Source organism: Rutidosis leptorrhynchoides, unplaced genomic scaffold, assembly GCF_046630445.1.
Source record: "Rutidosis leptorrhynchoides isolate AG116_Rl617_1_P2 unplaced genomic scaffold, CSIRO_AGI_Rlap_v1 contig248, whole genome shotgun sequence".
Lineage (NCBI taxonomy): Eukaryota > Viridiplantae > Streptophyta > Magnoliopsida > Asterales > Asteraceae > Rutidosis > Rutidosis leptorrhynchoides.
The window spans coordinates 28,831-46,784 of NW_027266497.1; the positions used below are offsets into that span (position 1 = coordinate 28,831).

A 17,954-nucleotide genomic window follows, 5' to 3' on the forward strand; every position below is an offset into this window, starting at 1 on the left:
AAGTTGCATTACAAGTTGCCGAATGATAACTACTTCTACCATGTACGTCGTGAAAGTGATGTTACTGATATGGTTGGTGTAATTGAAATGAGGAAAGCTACTACTACAACGATTATTGCATCTGATTGTGACAAATCACTGCCAACATCCAATAAAGCAAGACCAACAAGGCCTTCCATCCATCTACAACAGCCTACGAGTGGACCAGCAACAACAACAACAACGGGACCAGCGACAAGAACAAGGGCCGCATCAAGAACAAGGTCGGTGAGTCCTGAAGAAAACCTGCTAACTAGACCAGCAAGAAGAACAAGGACAACAATGGCAAGACAACCACTTATGAAACCAAAAACGTAATGGCCTCCAAGGGCAAGAAAAACAAATGCAAAAACGAGAGAGCTATTGTGCTTTTTACACCTCAGAAGATGCCATCAACTTGTGAAGAACTGCCACCACGCCCTTCACAAGATCCACCAAGCCCTATACACCATCCACCTAGCCTTGTACACCATCCACCAAGCCCTCCACACCATCAACCTAGCCCTGTACACCATCTACCAAGCCCTCCACACCATCCACTAACACTGAACAACCACCTTAAGAAGATGTTCAAACTCTTCCTATGTCCTCTACTCCAACAATGGTGGATGATGGTGCTGGAAATAAAGGTAAGAGGAAGTGGTTGGATGGTGGTCCAATTGATACTGCAAAAGCTAAGAGGAAGTTGGTGGATAATGAGCTGGGAAATTATTTCAGAAGAGGAAGAAGAAGCAGGTTGATCATCCAAGCGAGGTGAAGGAATTCAGCAACAAGATGAAGCAATATTTTACTGAGCAGAACTAACATTTGGGGAACTTTATTGGTATTCGGGTTCTCATTTGAGCTTCGACGAGAAGATGCTGAAGCGCGAAACAGATATCACGATAATGTATACTTCTTTTTTGGTTTACTAGGTTTTGTTTTTGCAACTTGCTAAGTAATGTTCTAATTTCAAGAATGTTTGTTTGTTTTTTTGCAGGCCGAGTTGGTAAAGATGGAAAGCTTCAAGACCTTGGAAAAATGGATGACAGCCTTGAACTTGATAATGGTAATGAAGGATGGTGTGGACATGTATTGGTCAGTCGAACCGGAGAAAAGGGAAGCATACGTTCAATTTCTTGTTGATCGAAATGCCCTTGTAATTGAAAAACAATAGATTTTGGAATGTTTTGTACAATATTTTAGACTTTATTTCTTTATTCAGTTCTGTTAAAATTATAGATGAAAGACTGGGTTTCTTGTAAAATAGTATGGTTTGTGTTTGCAGACAGAGCTTGGAATGTTCAGAATATGTGTAATGTAATCGTGAAAGTAAGAAGTAGATCCAAACGGTAAGTTTCAAGGGCAAATGAGTAATTGGTTACAAATCACATGAATGAATCTTGCTATCCAAACAATCAACAGAATTCGAGACGTTAATCCTACGAATTCAACACTGCCATCCAAATGGAATCACGTTTTTCTTAATCCAAAACTCAAATCCTAATCCGGTGCTAATCCTAGATCCGTCTCGGATCCCATAAAACTAATCCATCGAACCAAACAGCCCCTCATAATAATAATTCAAATGTTTAGGGTTGATCCACTAGATCAGAATACTTTGAGAACGTTATCTTAACAGTGTAGGTAGGTCTATTAACACTTACTTAGATCAAAATACTTTGAGAAATGTTATCTTAACAGTGTAGGTGGGTCTATTAACACTTGCTTATAGCAATAACATTATCCTATTCCCATTTACTCTATTTGATGAATTTCACTGACCAAAAACATGTAAACTTTGATTAATTTTATAAGCGAATGCGTTAATTCCTCCTTAACAAAGCATTATGTTTATTGCACCTGTCTTGTTCAAAAGCAACTAGTCACCATATTCTTTTCTTGTGTATAGAGGAAACTGAAAGATATGAAGAGAGATCATAAAAGTGAGTTTCGAAATCACAAATCATCTTAACATCTATGTATACTTGGCTCAAAGTTGCATAGATGAAAACTTAAATCATCCCAGTTGAATCAACATCTGGGCTTTCTGGTTCATACACGACATGAGCAATCATATTTTACAATATGATTTATGCATCTCATCAGACATCCTCACATCTTCCTTACCTAAGATAAATGACACTTAAACCCTAAACCTCCATGTTTCACCAACGTCAGACTCACAAACACGAACAATTGATAGTCATCCCAGATTATACTTTCTGATGCTTGTATATCAAATAGAAAACCATTGACAAACAGTTGGTGAACCGATCTATTAGCAACATACAAAAAGCAAGCAATAACAACATCAGAAAGGAAACTGTCATCTGCATTGAAATTTAAAACTCCGAAAGAAACACATATTAGCATTGAAATCTCGTGCTGATACAATTTAAAACCATAGCTACAAACATCACAAAATCCCTAAAAAAGGACCTGGATTTTTTTTTTTTTTAATTTCTAGAACTGAAATCGAAACAGGAAACCTTCCATAACTTCATTCATATGTTAGTATTACCATAAGCTTGAAGGGAATCACCAGTTAATCTACAAATCCTCCATTCATTCAGACCTGAGCTCCCATCTGTTCATAGAAATTGATGGCATTCACATTCCAATCAAGCACAACCCACTCCACTCTCCCATAACCCATCTTCACCGCCTGCTTCGCCACTGCAGAGAGGAGCTTCCGGCCGAATCCCTTCCTCCTGTAACACTCCCTCACAAACAGATCCTCTATGTAAAAACCCGGTTTCGCCAAGAAAGTCGAGTAATTAGGGAAGAACAACACAAACCCAGCGACGACGACATCAGAAACACTTCCATAAGCGGTGCTTTTGAAAGTCTCTTCCTCCAGATCGATCAATGAAGATCTAGATTGACGGTGGAGTCGATCGGAGTGAACCCGGCGGGGGAAGTAAGGAGCGGCGGGAGGGGAGTGCGAGAGAGCTCAAGGAGGAAGACGGTGACGAGGCGAAAGGCTGGGAGTTGAAGAGGGTGGCCAGAGAGTGAGGCTTCGGTGGCGGAGTAGAGGTGGGTGAGCTTCTCGAAGACGGCCATTTGGTGGATGAGCTTGTGGATGTGAGGGACGTCGGATGAGTAGCGAGGCGGATGCGAGAGAAGACAGGGTAGCCAACGGGACCTGATTCCGGGAGAGTCATTGTCGAGCTCCGGAGCTGGCGTGGGTGGAGGCGGCGGAGCGGCGGCGGCCATTTTTCCTTGATTTGGTATTGGTGCTTTAGGCGAGTGAATGTTGGAAATGAAAGAATGATCTGTACACTTCTATAGCAGGCAGAGACGGTCCTTTATGCAATCAGTGGTACGTTTCGTAATTTATAATTCATTATGGGGGTCTGGGTCTCTTATTTTTCAGCCGCTCAGGCTTGGGCCGCTCGGTCACTAACTTGTTCTACTTATCCCAACTCATTTTCACCCAACCCAGGATGTCGGAATGGTGATCAACTGATTTTGATGTATATGTTTTTGAAAAATAAAACGATAGATCATTTTGATTTATAATACAAGAGGTTATAAATCGATTTGTGATAAAATAGTCTATACGAAAAAAAATATTTTAGACAGTAAATGTCATGATTAGATAAGATCGATACTAAATCGCATTTTCATCTAAACATGATTTTTGAAATGGAAAATACGTCCAATGAAGTGACTCCAATAAGATGCAAAAAACTCCATATCAAAAAAAAGACACCCATCAAATGGACAAACACAGATCCAAAAATTAAAGACAAACGTTAAACAACCAATAATATCTAATTAAAATAAAGATAAAAAGCACATAATTCCTACATCAAGATCCAATTATCATTATTTGTAAAGAGAGTAAACTCTGCCAATACAGAGAGAATAAATGAATCTGGTATAGCAAAATAAACAACAAAAATCTACGGCAAACACCTGCCAACAAAAAACAACCAGATCTTGAGGGAATACACCTACCACACGCCACGAAATCTACGGATTTGACTTGAACAGAGTTCTGAATCACATAGAAAGTAGGGTGTGAATGGATTTGATCCAATCCAAAATCCAATCAAAATCCGTAGATTTTTTTGGATTTAGGAAAAAAAATTCAATTCAATCCAACCCAAAAATATTTGGATTGGATCATGGATTGCAAAATGAAAATCCAATCCACGGATCGAAAATAGTCCACCTATATATTAAATATGAAATATATAATCCTCCATCTATAATGCATGCCGCTATGCCTATATAATTTACATGGTCATATAGGCATGTATTTTCAGACGGAGGTAGTATAATATAATAATAATATATAACTTAAGTCTTCAAGTTTGTCTCGACTGGTGAGGATGATGGTGCATGATTTTCATTATGCACGAAAGAGACATAAAAGGCCAAGTTATTACTAGCTTGCTTAGCTTTATTATTTTGGATGATAATATTATCATTACTATAATATTTATCTACTTTCTTAATGTTGATGATGTCGGCATTTTTTTATATGTGAAGATGCGAATTTATTAATCAATTATAATGTTAGATACTTTTAATATTTTTGTAGGTATGTATATGTATTTTGGAATTTCATTATGGATAGGATGGAATTTGTTGAGCAAATGTTATAGAATATATTTATCGTTAAATCCAAGCGATCCAATCTATTTCAATCCATTTTTTTTCTCGGATTGGATTCGAGGAAAAATATTTAAAATCCAATCCAAATCCACACAGATTTGTTTGGATTGGATTAAATTTCGTCAAATCCAATCCAATCCAATCCATTCACACCCCTAGAAAGTTGGATTGAATCAGAAGAGCCGTCAGATTTTGACAACCACCCAACCACCTTCGATCTCCCATACCACAGGGAGAAGCCGGAAGCAACAAGGTGTCAGATCCACTTCTATCTCTAGATTACATAGAGAAGAGAACCCAACACCAACTGATGCCGTCCAACGTCGCCCATCCGCCAAAAACTACCTGAAAAGAATGAAAAAGACATGGACACCAAAAAGAGAGTGAAATCCACACAAAATAAGAGATGTTGAGAAGAAGTCATCCAAAAAAACAACAAAAAATAAAAAGGGAGCCCCACCGTTGTCGCGATAGGAGGCGGACGTCGGTAGGACTGATGGCAGTAAAGTTTTTGAGAATTTTTATGTAAAAGAAAGAGAAGAGGAAGAACAAGAATGACAGATCTAAGATTTTTTGAAAAGAAATAAGTTTTTTTCTCACTTAAATTTTTAGAAAAAGACTCGTGTTCACTATTGTTTGATTTGTTTGATGTAAAAATATTGACAAATTATAAAGAACATGATTTTCTTTTTAAATGTTTGACAAATTATAATAGAATATGATATAATCATCGAAATAGCATTGTATTTGCAACATATACATTTTAAGAATATACTCATGTATAAATATTTTTATTTACAACATATCTTACACGATTGATTATGTGTGATATAAATAGTTAAAATTACTTTAACTTATAAACATTCTCTCTAACTAATGTACCCTACAATTCACATCATTCTCCCTCTATCTCACTTCTCCTCTATCAAAAACTCAAAATGAGGGAAGAGCTGGCCTGATAATAATAAAATATTTTTAGTATCAAAAATTAAATTGTCCATACTTGAAGCTTCAATATTCTAGATACATACACGCAGACTTATCTTTCAAAATTAAAGAAAAGTAAGCAAAATTTATCAAAAGATAGAACAACAAAAACTCCCAAACAAATTAAAATCTAATATCGATAAAAGAAATAATTGAAAATGGAGCTGTAGGACAGTATCTTTTTCTCCAATACAGCTATTAGACCATTTTATAGTTATTTATGCTTTAAATTGATCAACTGCTAGAACAAAACTCACGATTATTTTGTATACGGTAATGTTACTCATGTGAAAACAAAATTTTAAGTTCCTTTTGATGTTGGATGTTATTTTTATATTATCCATCGTGAAATTTAATAGGGATAGCATATGGAAAAAGAGGAAATTATAAATGTCAAATTTTTAAAAATAAACGTCAACATTTTGCTACCAAGAAGAGAGGGGTGAACATTTGTAGTCCGACCGATTTTCCCATTGCCGGTCAAACGCCTTAATGACCTTAATTAACATTAATTCTTGGACCGGCGATGGGATTGCCGGTCATAAGCTTGAACCGACAATACCATTGCCGGTTTATTTTATTTTATTTTATTTTTTGCTTTTTTTCCCTATGACCGGCACTCACGATCCCTGTCAACATTGGTGCAAAATAAAATTTTGTAATGCAAAAATGATGTTAATTAATCATTTTTGTCGGTTTTGTATTTTTTTTTCTTCTTTTGTCTTCTTTTGCATTTTTTCCCAAAAATTAATCACATAGTACTAGTAATACTAGTAATAGTTACAAGTAGTATAGGATATGTGCACTGAATATATAAGAATCCATTGTCTTTTTTTGTTTTCTTTTTCTTTTAACCGGATTTGTATTGCAATTTTATTTTTCAGTCAAGACCGGCAATGGTATTGCCGGTCATGAAGTAAATTTTATTTTATTTTTTTATTTTGAGTCAAGACCGGCAATGGAAAATCCGATCCGCCTCATTGATGTTCATCTCTCCGTCCTACTGTTCACAAAAGTAGCGCAACCATGAAAAAATAGAAAAAAATAATAATGGAGATTGACTGAGATCTATGGAGAAGAAGAAAAAGCATGGGAAGATGAAGCACTTGCCAAAAATTAGAAGACAAAAGTAAGAATATTTTTAAATTAATTATAACGTAGATTAGCTCATATATATACCGTTTAAAATGTGTAGGAAATTATAAAATGTAAATTTTAAAAAATAAACGTCAACATTTTGAAACGAAATGAGGAGGAGGTGAACATTTGTAGTTCGACCGATAATGAAAATGTCGGTCGGATTCCTTAATGACGGTGATTAAAAAAAACCTTGAACCGGCAATGGCATTGTCGGTCAAAGCTTTTTTTCCTTCTCTTTTCCTCTTTCTATTAATGTATTGTGGAGCATAAAAAAAAAAGTTTTGATCGACAATGACATTGCCGGTCATAGCAATATAATTAATTTCCCTAAAACATGATTAGTAAGACCGACAATCTCATTACCAATCCGACTACATGATGTTCACCTCCTTTATTATTGTACATAAAAATAGCGCAACCTTAAAATGTGGTGTTAGTTATTCATATTTACCCATGATCTAAATGAATCTGTCCTTTCTTATGTATATGTATGTTCGAGTTCGTTGCTACTTAACACGTGTCTAAGACTTTTTCTAATAAGATAATTATGCTTTTAAACCTTAAATCATATAAGAAAAAAGCCAAATTTTCTTCACGATTCTCATTAGCCGCCGCCTTCTGCTTCGGTTCCTTCATCAACTCTTTTGTCATTATCATCTTATAAATTGTTCTCTTTTATTGTTAATTTCATCTTTATTCTCGTTTTAACAAAAACACCAAAAATAAGCAGAGCAGTAAATTTTATCCACCTCACAAAATATCATCGCTTTGTTTGGTTTATGAAGAGAGTGGAAGGGATGTTGTTGCTTGCAAATATGGCATTTCCAAATCGAATTGAAAATTTATCGAATTTTATAAGTGTCATCTCTTCAAAACTAATTATTAATGTTTTATTTAAGGTGAAAACTAAATTATTTTATAAATCATTAGCATGCTTTTAAAGTCTTATAATTTAGATAAATAAATTGATGTATTTTTTAAAATCGAAAGTTATATTATCTTTGAATAAGAAGATACGAAAACGTAAGTTTAGATAGTTTTGATATGTGAGACTTTGACCTAAAAAGTTAATAAATGTGATATATAAACAGAGAGGATGAGAGTGAGGACCTAGACTAGTTAGAAAAAAATTAAGATGTGTTTATTATGCAGGAAAGAACATAACATGACTATTTTTTTACTAATTACAAACATTTAAGGACAGAAAGGGACATATTTATTAGAACAATATTATCTGGATATCTCGTTTTCTTGACCCATATGAAAGGGTGCGACATCATGGAACAACATTTAAACTCTTAACCATTTTTTTGTTTTTTTAAAAAAATCAACTAGATTAAATTAGATTAATGCCATAGTCACCAAAATGTCATCGATGTGTTGCCACCGACCACCTCTGAGTATCGTTGTTGACCGCCACGTTGACCACTATTGACCATCGCAGATGATCGTCATCGATTGTCGTCAACCCAAAATAGCCTTCGGAGTTGACCTTATACTTTATTTAGCTGTATAAATAAGTCTTTATAATTGAAATTCTTTCTTTTTCAAGCATGAATTTTATTTGTTCAGTACAATATTCACATAATAATAATTTATTATGTCCAGTCATGTTACTCCAATACCAATTTGTCTTATCATATCCCTTAAATATATATATATATATATGAAAATAGAGGAAGGTGACGGTGTAGTATCCATATGACCGATTCTTTAAATATAGATAAAACGACTATTTTTAAGTTATATAATTTTAATAATATTTTTTCCGTCCTCAAATAATCTACACAATTTTCTTTATATATTGCCCACTAATATTTTGTCACATTTCAAATTTCAATAACAATTTTTATAATTTTTTTTTTCATTTATATCTTCATAGTCAAAACTAAAACATTAGTTTTTTGTCATTAATATATATAATGATTATATTTATAATCCTAACAAAACTCTAATTTGTGTAAATTAGTTTTGACGGAGGGTGTACTTGCCACCTACAGTATATCTATCTCCTCATGATAATTTACTAACAGCCTGCAGGAAATTATAGTTGTGAATGAAAAAAATAAAACATAAATATTTTATTAGAAATTTTGGCATTGGTAAATATTTATGGTCTTTTAATTTCCGGAACGATCCTTCTTAATGACAGTGGTTAATGGTAATTAATTTGGTTTCGGAAAGTTCAAACTCGGATTAGCTTGGTTTCGAAAAGTTCAAATCCGGATTAACATGGTTTCAGAAAGTTCAAACCCGGTCAAAGCAAAAATTGCAAAATCGTGTATACCATTTTCGGTTTTGTTTGATTCGGAAAGTTCAAACCCGGTCAAAGCTGTCGACAATCCTACCCCTACCATGTAGGACACGTGTCACGACGGGAAGAAAAAAATTGCAAAACCATGTATACCATTTCCAATTTTGTTTGATTCGTAATTTTAGTTTTCGGAATTAAAACCCATTTGATTTCCACGCCTCTCTCACAGTATCATTTCAAATCTTCTTCTTCCTCATCCAAAAACTTGGTCTCTCTCTCTCTCTCTTCTCACTGATTTCAACTCGGAAAAAGCCAAAGTCAGACGAGTTTTCAGGCGAATTTATTCTACGGACGTATATTCCTATGATTAAGGTATTTTTCCCCTTTTTTTTTCTAAATTTGGTTGAAATTTAGCGTATTTAAGCAATTTAATCATGTATTTCGCCGAAATTTCTCCAAATATTTACTTTAGGCAATCTCGATCGTTTAGGGTAGTTTGTTTGGTCCAATTGTTACGTTTAGGTAGGTTTTTGCATGATTGTTTCGTTTAAGGTTATTGCGGTTCGATATTGTGTGGTTTGGCCCGGTTCGGTTCGGTCTGGTCTGGCTCGATCTGGTTCGGTCCGGTCCGGTTAGGTCCGGCGCGAGTCGGTTCAATTCCGTCAGTCCGTTTCGGTAAGAACCGGACCGTACCGAATTTTTGTGTTGTTCGATTTTTCGGTTTGATTTTTCGGTTCAGTTTTTCGTTTCGGCTCGATTCTGCGGTTGGGTTTTTTTAGTTCGGGTGACTAGAATGCAAGACTGAAGAAATATGGGGTTTCAGAGTAAATGTATTGCAAGTTTTAGGTATTAATTGTGTATCTATTTTATAATGCTTGCACTGAATTTATTGATTTGTAAAATATGTGGATTTAATTTAGAGGACTCATTTATTAATTTTTTTTTTACAGATTATGGCGGCGAGATCTTCCTGGATTGCGCAGGGACCTAGCGAGCCGGATCTACTGTGGTTTCAGATGCAACACAGATCGCGTGACATTTATTCGTCCCAGGAGGAGCATGACAGGCCAATGCTTGTGAGGAGAGCGGACTCTTTCTTCTGGGATTGTATGCGGGATGACGTCTTTCGCATACCACAAGTCATGAGGTATATAGAGATGATATGTTTCGGATTGGTCTCCAAGATAGGATTTATGGAGTACGACCATCATCTGCTGACGGCACTTGCCGAACGATGGAGGTCCGAGATCCACAGCTTCCATCTATCCGTAGGCGAGGCAACCATCACGCTGCAGGACGTTGAGGTGTTGTTGGGACTGCGTGTCCACAGTTTTCCCGTTACTGGTACCGAGTCGTATCCCGCCGCCATCGACGGGTATCTGCGGACGTTGTTGGGCTGTGTGTCGGAAAGGACTTCGAAGACCGGCATTCGACTGTCTAGCCTTAAGGCCCACTTGGAGTGCCATTGGGACCGTGTTGATATTACATACGAGGAGGCGCTGCAGAGGGCGCGATGCCACCTTGCATTCTTGCTTGCTGGTTGCTTCTTCCCTGATAAGAGCCAGAACAAGATCGATCTCTTCGTACTGCGCCGCCTAGAAGACCCAGAGGCTTGAGGTTGTTTGAGCTGGGGCAGCGCCGTGCTTTCCTACACATACCACGCATTGTGCGATTCTGCCCTCTTCGGAGAGCAGCATACAAACATGTGTAAGTTACTCGTGCAGTTATGGGCATGGACGAGAATTCTTAAGGTCAGGCCCAGGTTTCTTCGAGGACATGAGGCGCCAGTCGACTCCCCACTTGCTGCACAGTAAGTTTGCGTACATTTAAATTTATAACTAAATTCATTGATTTATTTATTTCTGCGACCATACGTTTATGGCTTACGTATTATTCAACTTTTAATTGACGCAGGTGGACAAGACCTTTGTCCAGAACTAATATTACAAGCCACGCCCTCTTGGCTTATAGAGATCAGTTGTCCATGATGACTTCGTCACAGGTATTTTAAATCTTTTCGAATATTATTTTTTAAAATATAAATTTATTTTTAACAATTACTTTCGTCATTTCGTTCAGTTCCTATGGACACCCTACGTCGAGCACATGCTCGGTCTACCGGATGGATGCCGTCAGGGCGAGCACATATGGATGTCGAGGACATACCTCCACTATTTCTATATTGTGGAGGGGCACTATCCCGACAGAGTCATGCAGCAGTTTGGGGGCCTGCAACCTGTGCCGGAGGCTCCTCTAAATCAGACCGCACCCGATAAAGAGGTCGTCCCACGTTAGGAACTGGAAACGTGTACATGAAGTCCGCGTTCATCATTGGCACAATCGGGCCAACCATGTCATGGAGGGTCCCCAGACAGCTCACCCGACTGTTGTGGCACTATATCGGGAATGGTACCTTGGCAGGACCGTTCGCTTCATGCAACAGCCCGGTCGTGAGCCAACCATAGGAGGTTACCATGGCCACACGGATTCGGTGAATGCCCTGGTACGTACGATTTACTGTTTGTTTATGTGATGTGGTATTTATTAATTCACTATTTATGTACTGTCATTCGTTGAGCGATCTGTTTATGTATTGTACTATATTTATTCATTGTTTATGTGTTGTAGTATTTATTTGCAGAGCCATGAGTTGAGCCGACTTATGCATCGGGCAATCCGCCTTCAGGATCTGTACAGGGACAATCCATATCATCACGACCATGTACAACATTACGGGGAGTTTTCGTCAGGGATCCGGGATTTGATGGAGGCGACCGGTTTGCCGATACAGGGTTACGTGGTGCCCCAGCGGAGATCACTGTTGCGAAGGCTCAGAAGTCGGGTATTGGGTAGCGGTAGACGAGCCAGACTGCCTGCACTTGAGGTACCTCCGCTTGCTGTACCTTCTCCTCCAGCTGGAGCTTCTCGTCATTCCGTATCGGATTTTAGGGCTGGACCCTCTCGTCCCGCTGGATCCTCTCTTCATAGTGGTTCATCCAGGCATTCTACATCATCTCACTATGCAGGTGGTAATGTGTAAGTGCCAGAGTCACGACCATTGCACAACGATGAGTTCTTCACATCGCAGATAAACTTAACGAAACTTCTGAACAGGGGGGTATTTACTACCGATAATCTAACGGATACCACCTCTCCCTATCAGCAGCTCCTAGTAGCCTCAATCGGTACAGATCCTCTCGCTCCTGCACAACGTACGCAGTACAATTTCGTCGAGAGTCTTTTCGATTCGGTGCAGCCGGAGCAGCAGACGGCCGACACATATGCTGGAGATGTAGAAATAGGGTTTAGGCATGGGGTCGAGTTCCTAGGGCTTACCCGACACGTCCACCAACCGGATAGTAGGTTTTGCCGAGTTCGCAAGACAACACGGAGGTCAAGAGGTTCATGGTTAGTATATTTTCGTAATATATTTAACGTTTGCACGTAGTGTTATTAATATATAGTTATTGATAAATCTAATTGTTTGATATTATCGTAATTACTAGATACTCATTCTCATAGTGGCGAACCATCTGCGGGAGAGATAGAGTTGCAGCGACAAGATCGTATCGATCGCGGTCAGAACAAGAAAATGAGCAGTTGGTTATACTACGGCGCTGGATGAGCTAGTATTAGAGTAGATTAAATGTACTATTTATTTATAATATTGACATTAATCTCCACAATATTTTTTTTAATAACAATAAAATTAATTATTGTCCGTATCATACTCCTCATCATCATCTTCGACCTCATCATCATCCTCATCCTCGTCGTCATCATCGTCGTCGTCATCGTCGTAGTCAACATCTTCACTGTCATCATCGTATTTGTCATCATCAAGAGGCGCATTTCCATGAAGTCTGTATGGGTCGTACAACATGTTCAACGGCAGTCTATCAGCCGGTGGATGAGTGAACGAACATTTTTTTCTGTCGTGGTCTCTGCCGTTGCAATTATTACACCCTCGTGGTCTTCGACCGGTCATGTTCAGGTAATCCTCACACCACGCTGTCGTCTGTTTAGTCTTCTGCGGCCACGACCGGTATGATGAACCATGCAACTATTGTCTGCTAGGAGCGAAAAATCGGACTCGGGCCAATGATTTGGCAGAGGGCCAAAACACCACTAAACTGTTGTCTCCAACCAATCCTTGTGTAGCAACGATGAATCGGGTCTAGACGACGGACGTGGAGTTCCTTCGCAACGGCCATTGCATGAGAATAGGATATCCTGTACGTGTTCCAACATAAACATGTGCATGAACCCATATCAAATTGAACCATATGTTCATTGCCCGCAATTTCGAGACGCAATGGCGGAGATCTGACGCTGAACGTACGGCCAGGAGCATTTGGATATAACGAGACATCGTACCATATGGAATGCATTTTGTCTGCGTCGAACGTTTCCATCGGTTTTGTGCAAGCACAAATCTGTATTAATTTATTTTCGTCAGTTCATCTGCAAATATCACCATGACTTTTGCATGTGTGGCCTGAACGAACGCCCTGATCAGCAAGAAGCAGTTGCCTCAGAGAACGTTATTGTAACTCTCCACGTCGTTCGACGTGATTGTTCCCCATCGGCAAAATCCATCTAGGAACAATGTCCACTTCTCTAGGAGAATACGTTGCAGATACGTTGATGCAGCCTGACTCGATTCTATTAGATCTGCCCATGCCTTCATATACTTAGCCTCATCCAACTCGGTACCAACTGTCCAAGATAAGGCATATAATCCTTTCTTCTTCGGGACGTTCGACATCATATTAGCACGAATGTGCTCCATACAGTACATGTTCATAAACAATAATTAATTCATGGATTAATTTGAGCTTTGAAATTATAATTAAAGTGTTGTAAACATCACCTGTGAACTCCCCAATTTTAAAATTTGATATCGAGTTTTCGAATAGCAGACAGGATGCCCGAATTACGATCAGAGATGATGCAGGTGAATGTATCTTATAGAATGTAAATTTTCAGGTATTTTAAAAACCAATACCAACTTTAGTTCGACTCCTCGTCTATGATCGCATATGCGACTGGCACGACTCTATCGTTGGCAGTCTTTACGACCGCTACAACCGCCTTACCCTTGTACGCCCCACCCTTATATGCCCCACGAAGATGCGTTGCGTCGACAGTAACTACCGAGTGGCTGTGTTGAAAAGTGAGTTTCGTGCCACCAAAATGCCAAAATACGTACCTAAATAAATAACAATAATCATTATACAGAGTAAAATTCTTATTACTGTTATCGGTAAACATGTGTTGGTACCTGAAAATCTTCCCCCTGCCATGCACATTCCCGTCCTCCTTCTTGAACTTCCACTGGACTTTACTCCCATCATGACACTGTTCAAGAGCTCGCATGTAGCTGGGCAGTTGGCGAAAATTTGTCTTCCAATCTCCATATACCTGGTTCAACGCCACTCGTTTACCATCTCAAGCTTTTTTCTTCCCAATTTTACAGCCGAATGTTACTTCGCAGTCGGCAACTATAGCCTTGATTGGGTAATTTGGACGGTCGCGAATCTTTTCCAGTATGACGTGAGCAACGTGATCTTGCGAAATATTCCTGTCTTCACGTTCGTTGTCCGCTCCGTCACAATTGTGTCCGTCACACCAGACAGTAATTTTCCACGTGCGATATTCGCTCTTGAATGAAGCTCGGATCTTCCAGTTGCATACAATACCCTGATACGGCTGGTTAGTACGTTTGTTTGGAGGATTAACGCACTCTGCAACCCATGTTGTCCGGTTTGACTTCGTCACCCGATTTTCTGCTCCCCGCCTAGTTGACCAGATCGCTATCGCACCTTGAAGCTCTTCCTTGTTAGAAAAATGCATTCCCAGCGTTATATTACTAGGGTCACTATTGTATAATTCTGGACCACTAGGAATGCGGCGGTTTGTTACCTCATTAGGTCCATCCATGTTGCTAAACACATGATAATCTCTCGTAGGTGGAACGATGTAATCCTCGTCGGATGAGGCGTATCCCCGTCTTCTGCGAGGTCTACTACTGCCCACTCCCCCGGCATTGAATCTTGATGTCCGCTCCTAATTATGAATCGGATTGTAGCTGATGAACAAGTCACGACTCCAAGAATGATGTTGATACATCAATGATAATGTAGCATCATCATTTATTACGATACATTGATTTTCACCGTTATCAACAGCGTATACATAGATAAGATTCAATTGTACCTGTTCTCTTTGAATTCCGGCATAATCGCACATTAGTTGAGAAAAATCATCATAACTCAAAATACCATTGATGAAATACGTTGAGTCGGGAACGCTACCCACCACGACCTTGCCTTCCACGAATTGTATAGAACTCCTCCAGTATAAATTTAAATCAGAAGACATATTTATCAAAAAAAATTCAAATTCAAAAAATATTGTAAATAAATTAGAAGGAAAAATTCAAAAATTTTAAACTATTCGGATGAAAGACGAAGAAATGATATGAAGAAATGATATGAAAGTGAGAACGGGTCGGGAGGTTTTATAGCAAAATCCTTTCCGTAAATGGAATTTCCAGGCATCGTCATTCCGGGATTGGAAATTCCGGTTTTACTTAGAATCCGGAAACGGACTTTCCGGTTTGACTTGAACCCGAAAACTCTATTCTCGGTTTAACTTGAATTTGACTCGAGTCCGGAAACTGTATTCCCGATTTGACTTGAACTCGGAAACTCTATTCCCGGTTTGACTTGAATTTGACTCGAATCTGGAAACTGTATTCCCGGTTTGACTTGAATTTGACTCGAATTCGGCAACTCTATTCCCGATTTGACTCAAATCTGGAAACTCTATTCCCGGTTTGATTTGACCCCGGAAACTCTAGTTCCGGTTTCACAATTTTTAAATTAATTTCCCACATAATGGTGTAATTATTAACAAATCATTATTTCTTAAAAAAAAAATTCAAAGCCCGCAAACTCTAATTACAGAATTAACTAATCTCAAAAGTAATTCGGGATTACTTGTTCTGGAAACGAAAATTCTGGGAAGGCCTTTTCATGTTCACCTCTTAAGGCTACAGTCCACAAAAGTAGTGTGCCCGAAGGGGATTCTCTATATTTGAGTAGGTCGACCGCCTCTACTTCACGATGGAGCTTGTACGTACCACCGTCGGGACTAAATTGACGTCATTGATGTAGAATGGGTAAAGAGAAAGAGGAGGAGTATAGCTTGCTGTAGGAAAAATTTCAAAACTCCCCAGGTTAGGTAGGTGGTCACCTTGAGGACCCATGCCCAACGCTCGGAGAATAAAAAGAAGAAAGACAAACGAGTCCTTAAATTCAATGAAAGTAGTACTCAAGCTGAAACGACAATGATGAATACTAAGAGGGCATTGAGTACTGTCTGGGCTCATTTTTCAATTTTAGTAAAGGAATATTTCGAAAGTCATCTCGTAATTGAAAAATCGTATAATTGCGTGTAATAGTTATACAGTAATTATACGGTTTGACGCGTTTGGACAACCGTGTAATTACACGAAATTATGTAATTGTGTGTAATTAGAGGTTGTAATTACACAGTTTCAATTCCGACCTCTCCCAATAGGAATTGGTGTAATTATATGATGTAATTATACAGTTTAATTTTTTTCTTATTACATTATTTATATTTTATAATCTAATCTTATATATAATAGCAAGATTTTTCTATTTTTAAATCTGTTTCAATTGCGAATTCAATCGTAAATTTTATTGTCAAATCAAGATCCGACACATGGCGTTTTATTAACGAATAGTAATTTGACACATGTATTTTATAACTTTGAGTTTAATTAGGTTTCAAGTTACAATTTTAAGTCAATGATATTATTTTTTTCCTATTCTAATTAGTAAATCAAAACACAATAATAACATAATGATTCCTAATAAAATTCTACCAATTACTTTTTCCTAATAGAATAATTTTATTCCTAATCAATAACCTATCAATTATTTAAAAAATTATTCCTAAAAAAATTCACATATTTGTTTCTCATATTCCTAATTAAAACGGGCATATCTTCTTTTTTCCTATTCAAACGGGCATATTATTTCAAAAATTATTTGTAATTAAATTATAATATATATTAATTTTTTCTAATTTTTTCATTAAACTATTATTCCTCATAAAAATTGGTTATATTTTTTTTCTATTCTTCATTAAAACGGGCATATATTATTTTCAAATAATAAGAACGACTAAATTGATTAGATGCAATAATAAATTTTATTATGAAATCAAATCTTGATGTATAACTTTTACCTTTTGCTATTTTTATTATTTTTAAAAACAAAATAAAGTTTAAATTTAATAAGAATGTAGATTTTGAAATCAAATCAAAATAATTATAATTAATATAAAGTTAAAATAATTTTATTTTAATATAATATTTTACAAATAATTTAAATTAGTAGTTTTTAAATGTACAGACTTTCCGTCCAACGGATGGGCCCACCGACTTGTACCAAATAACAAAAGTTTTGAAAAGCTTTGCATATAGAAAAAAACTCGATAGTCAATTTTCTACTGCTTCGTGCTACGAAAATTAAAACGAAAGATTAGTCTCGTGGCCATGAAGATATCGGGAGAAAGAAAAAATGTTGAGAAACACTTGGACTTTGGACCATCCAAATGGGCCTCGACCCGGCATAAGACTAGGGCCCACATAATCATGCATGGTACGGTCCATAAGCCCATATAGGATCTTATCTCAGCCCATTGATTTAGGATGTCTTGGCCTGTAAAGACTAAGGGTGCATTTGTTTTTTTTAAGATTAAGATGTCTGAATCTGAATACACGTCTGAATATTAAGATGTGATATCTGAATTTGAATAGAGATTTATTAAGACTGTTTGTTTTTTAAAAATCTGAATGTATCTTAATTATATTTTTTTCTTTAAAAAA

The 17,954-nt window shown here is 37.5% G+C and overlaps 3 protein-coding genes across 3 annotated transcripts; 2 read left to right on the forward strand and 1 right to left on the reverse strand.

Annotated features, from left to right (window-relative positions):
* Positions 1–2,525: 2,525 nt before the first annotated feature.
* LOC139882257 (GCN5-related N-acetyltransferase 8-like) lies at positions 2,526–3,237 on the reverse strand. Its single transcript, XM_071866616.1, is given in 5 exon segments — positions 2,526–2,596; positions 2,599–2,892; positions 2,895–3,122; positions 3,125–3,191; positions 3,193–3,237. Coding segments are annotated over 5 exon segments (705 nt in total).
* A 6,744-nt stretch (positions 3,238–9,981) lies between these two features.
* LOC139882248 (protein MAIN-LIKE 2-like) lies at positions 9,982–10,644 on the forward strand. The gene has a single exon (XM_071866607.1). It carries the CDS (start codon positions 9,982–9,984, stop codon positions 10,642–10,644), a length of 663 nt encoding a protein of 220 aa, XP_071722708.1.
* Positions 10,645–10,731: 87 nt separating this feature from the next.
* LOC139882249 (serine/threonine-protein phosphatase 7 long form homolog) lies at positions 10,732–11,323 on the forward strand. The gene is made up of 3 exons (XM_071866608.1): positions 10,732–10,838; positions 10,943–11,030; positions 11,108–11,323. The coding sequence occupies exons 1-3, from the start codon at positions 10,732–10,734 to the stop codon at positions 11,321–11,323; spliced, it is 411 nt and encodes a 136-aa protein (XP_071722709.1).
* Positions 11,324–17,954: the final 6,631 nt, after the last annotated feature.

Coding starts and splice junctions, on each gene's coding strand:
- LOC139882249 (XM_071866608.1), top strand. CDS start 10,732: ATGTGTAAGTTACTCGTGCAGTTATGGGCATGGACGAGAATTCTTAAG. Junction 10,839..10,942: donor GACTCCCCACTTGCTGCACA/GTAAGTTTGCGT, acceptor TAATTGACGCAG/GTGGACAAGACCTTTGTCCA. Junction 11,031..11,107: donor CCATGATGACTTCGTCACAG/GTATTTTAAATC, acceptor CATTTCGTTCAG/TTCCTATGGACACCCTACGT.
- LOC139882248 (XM_071866607.1), top strand. CDS start 9,982: ATGGCGGCGAGATCTTCCTGGATTGCGCAGGGACCTAGCGAGCCGGAT.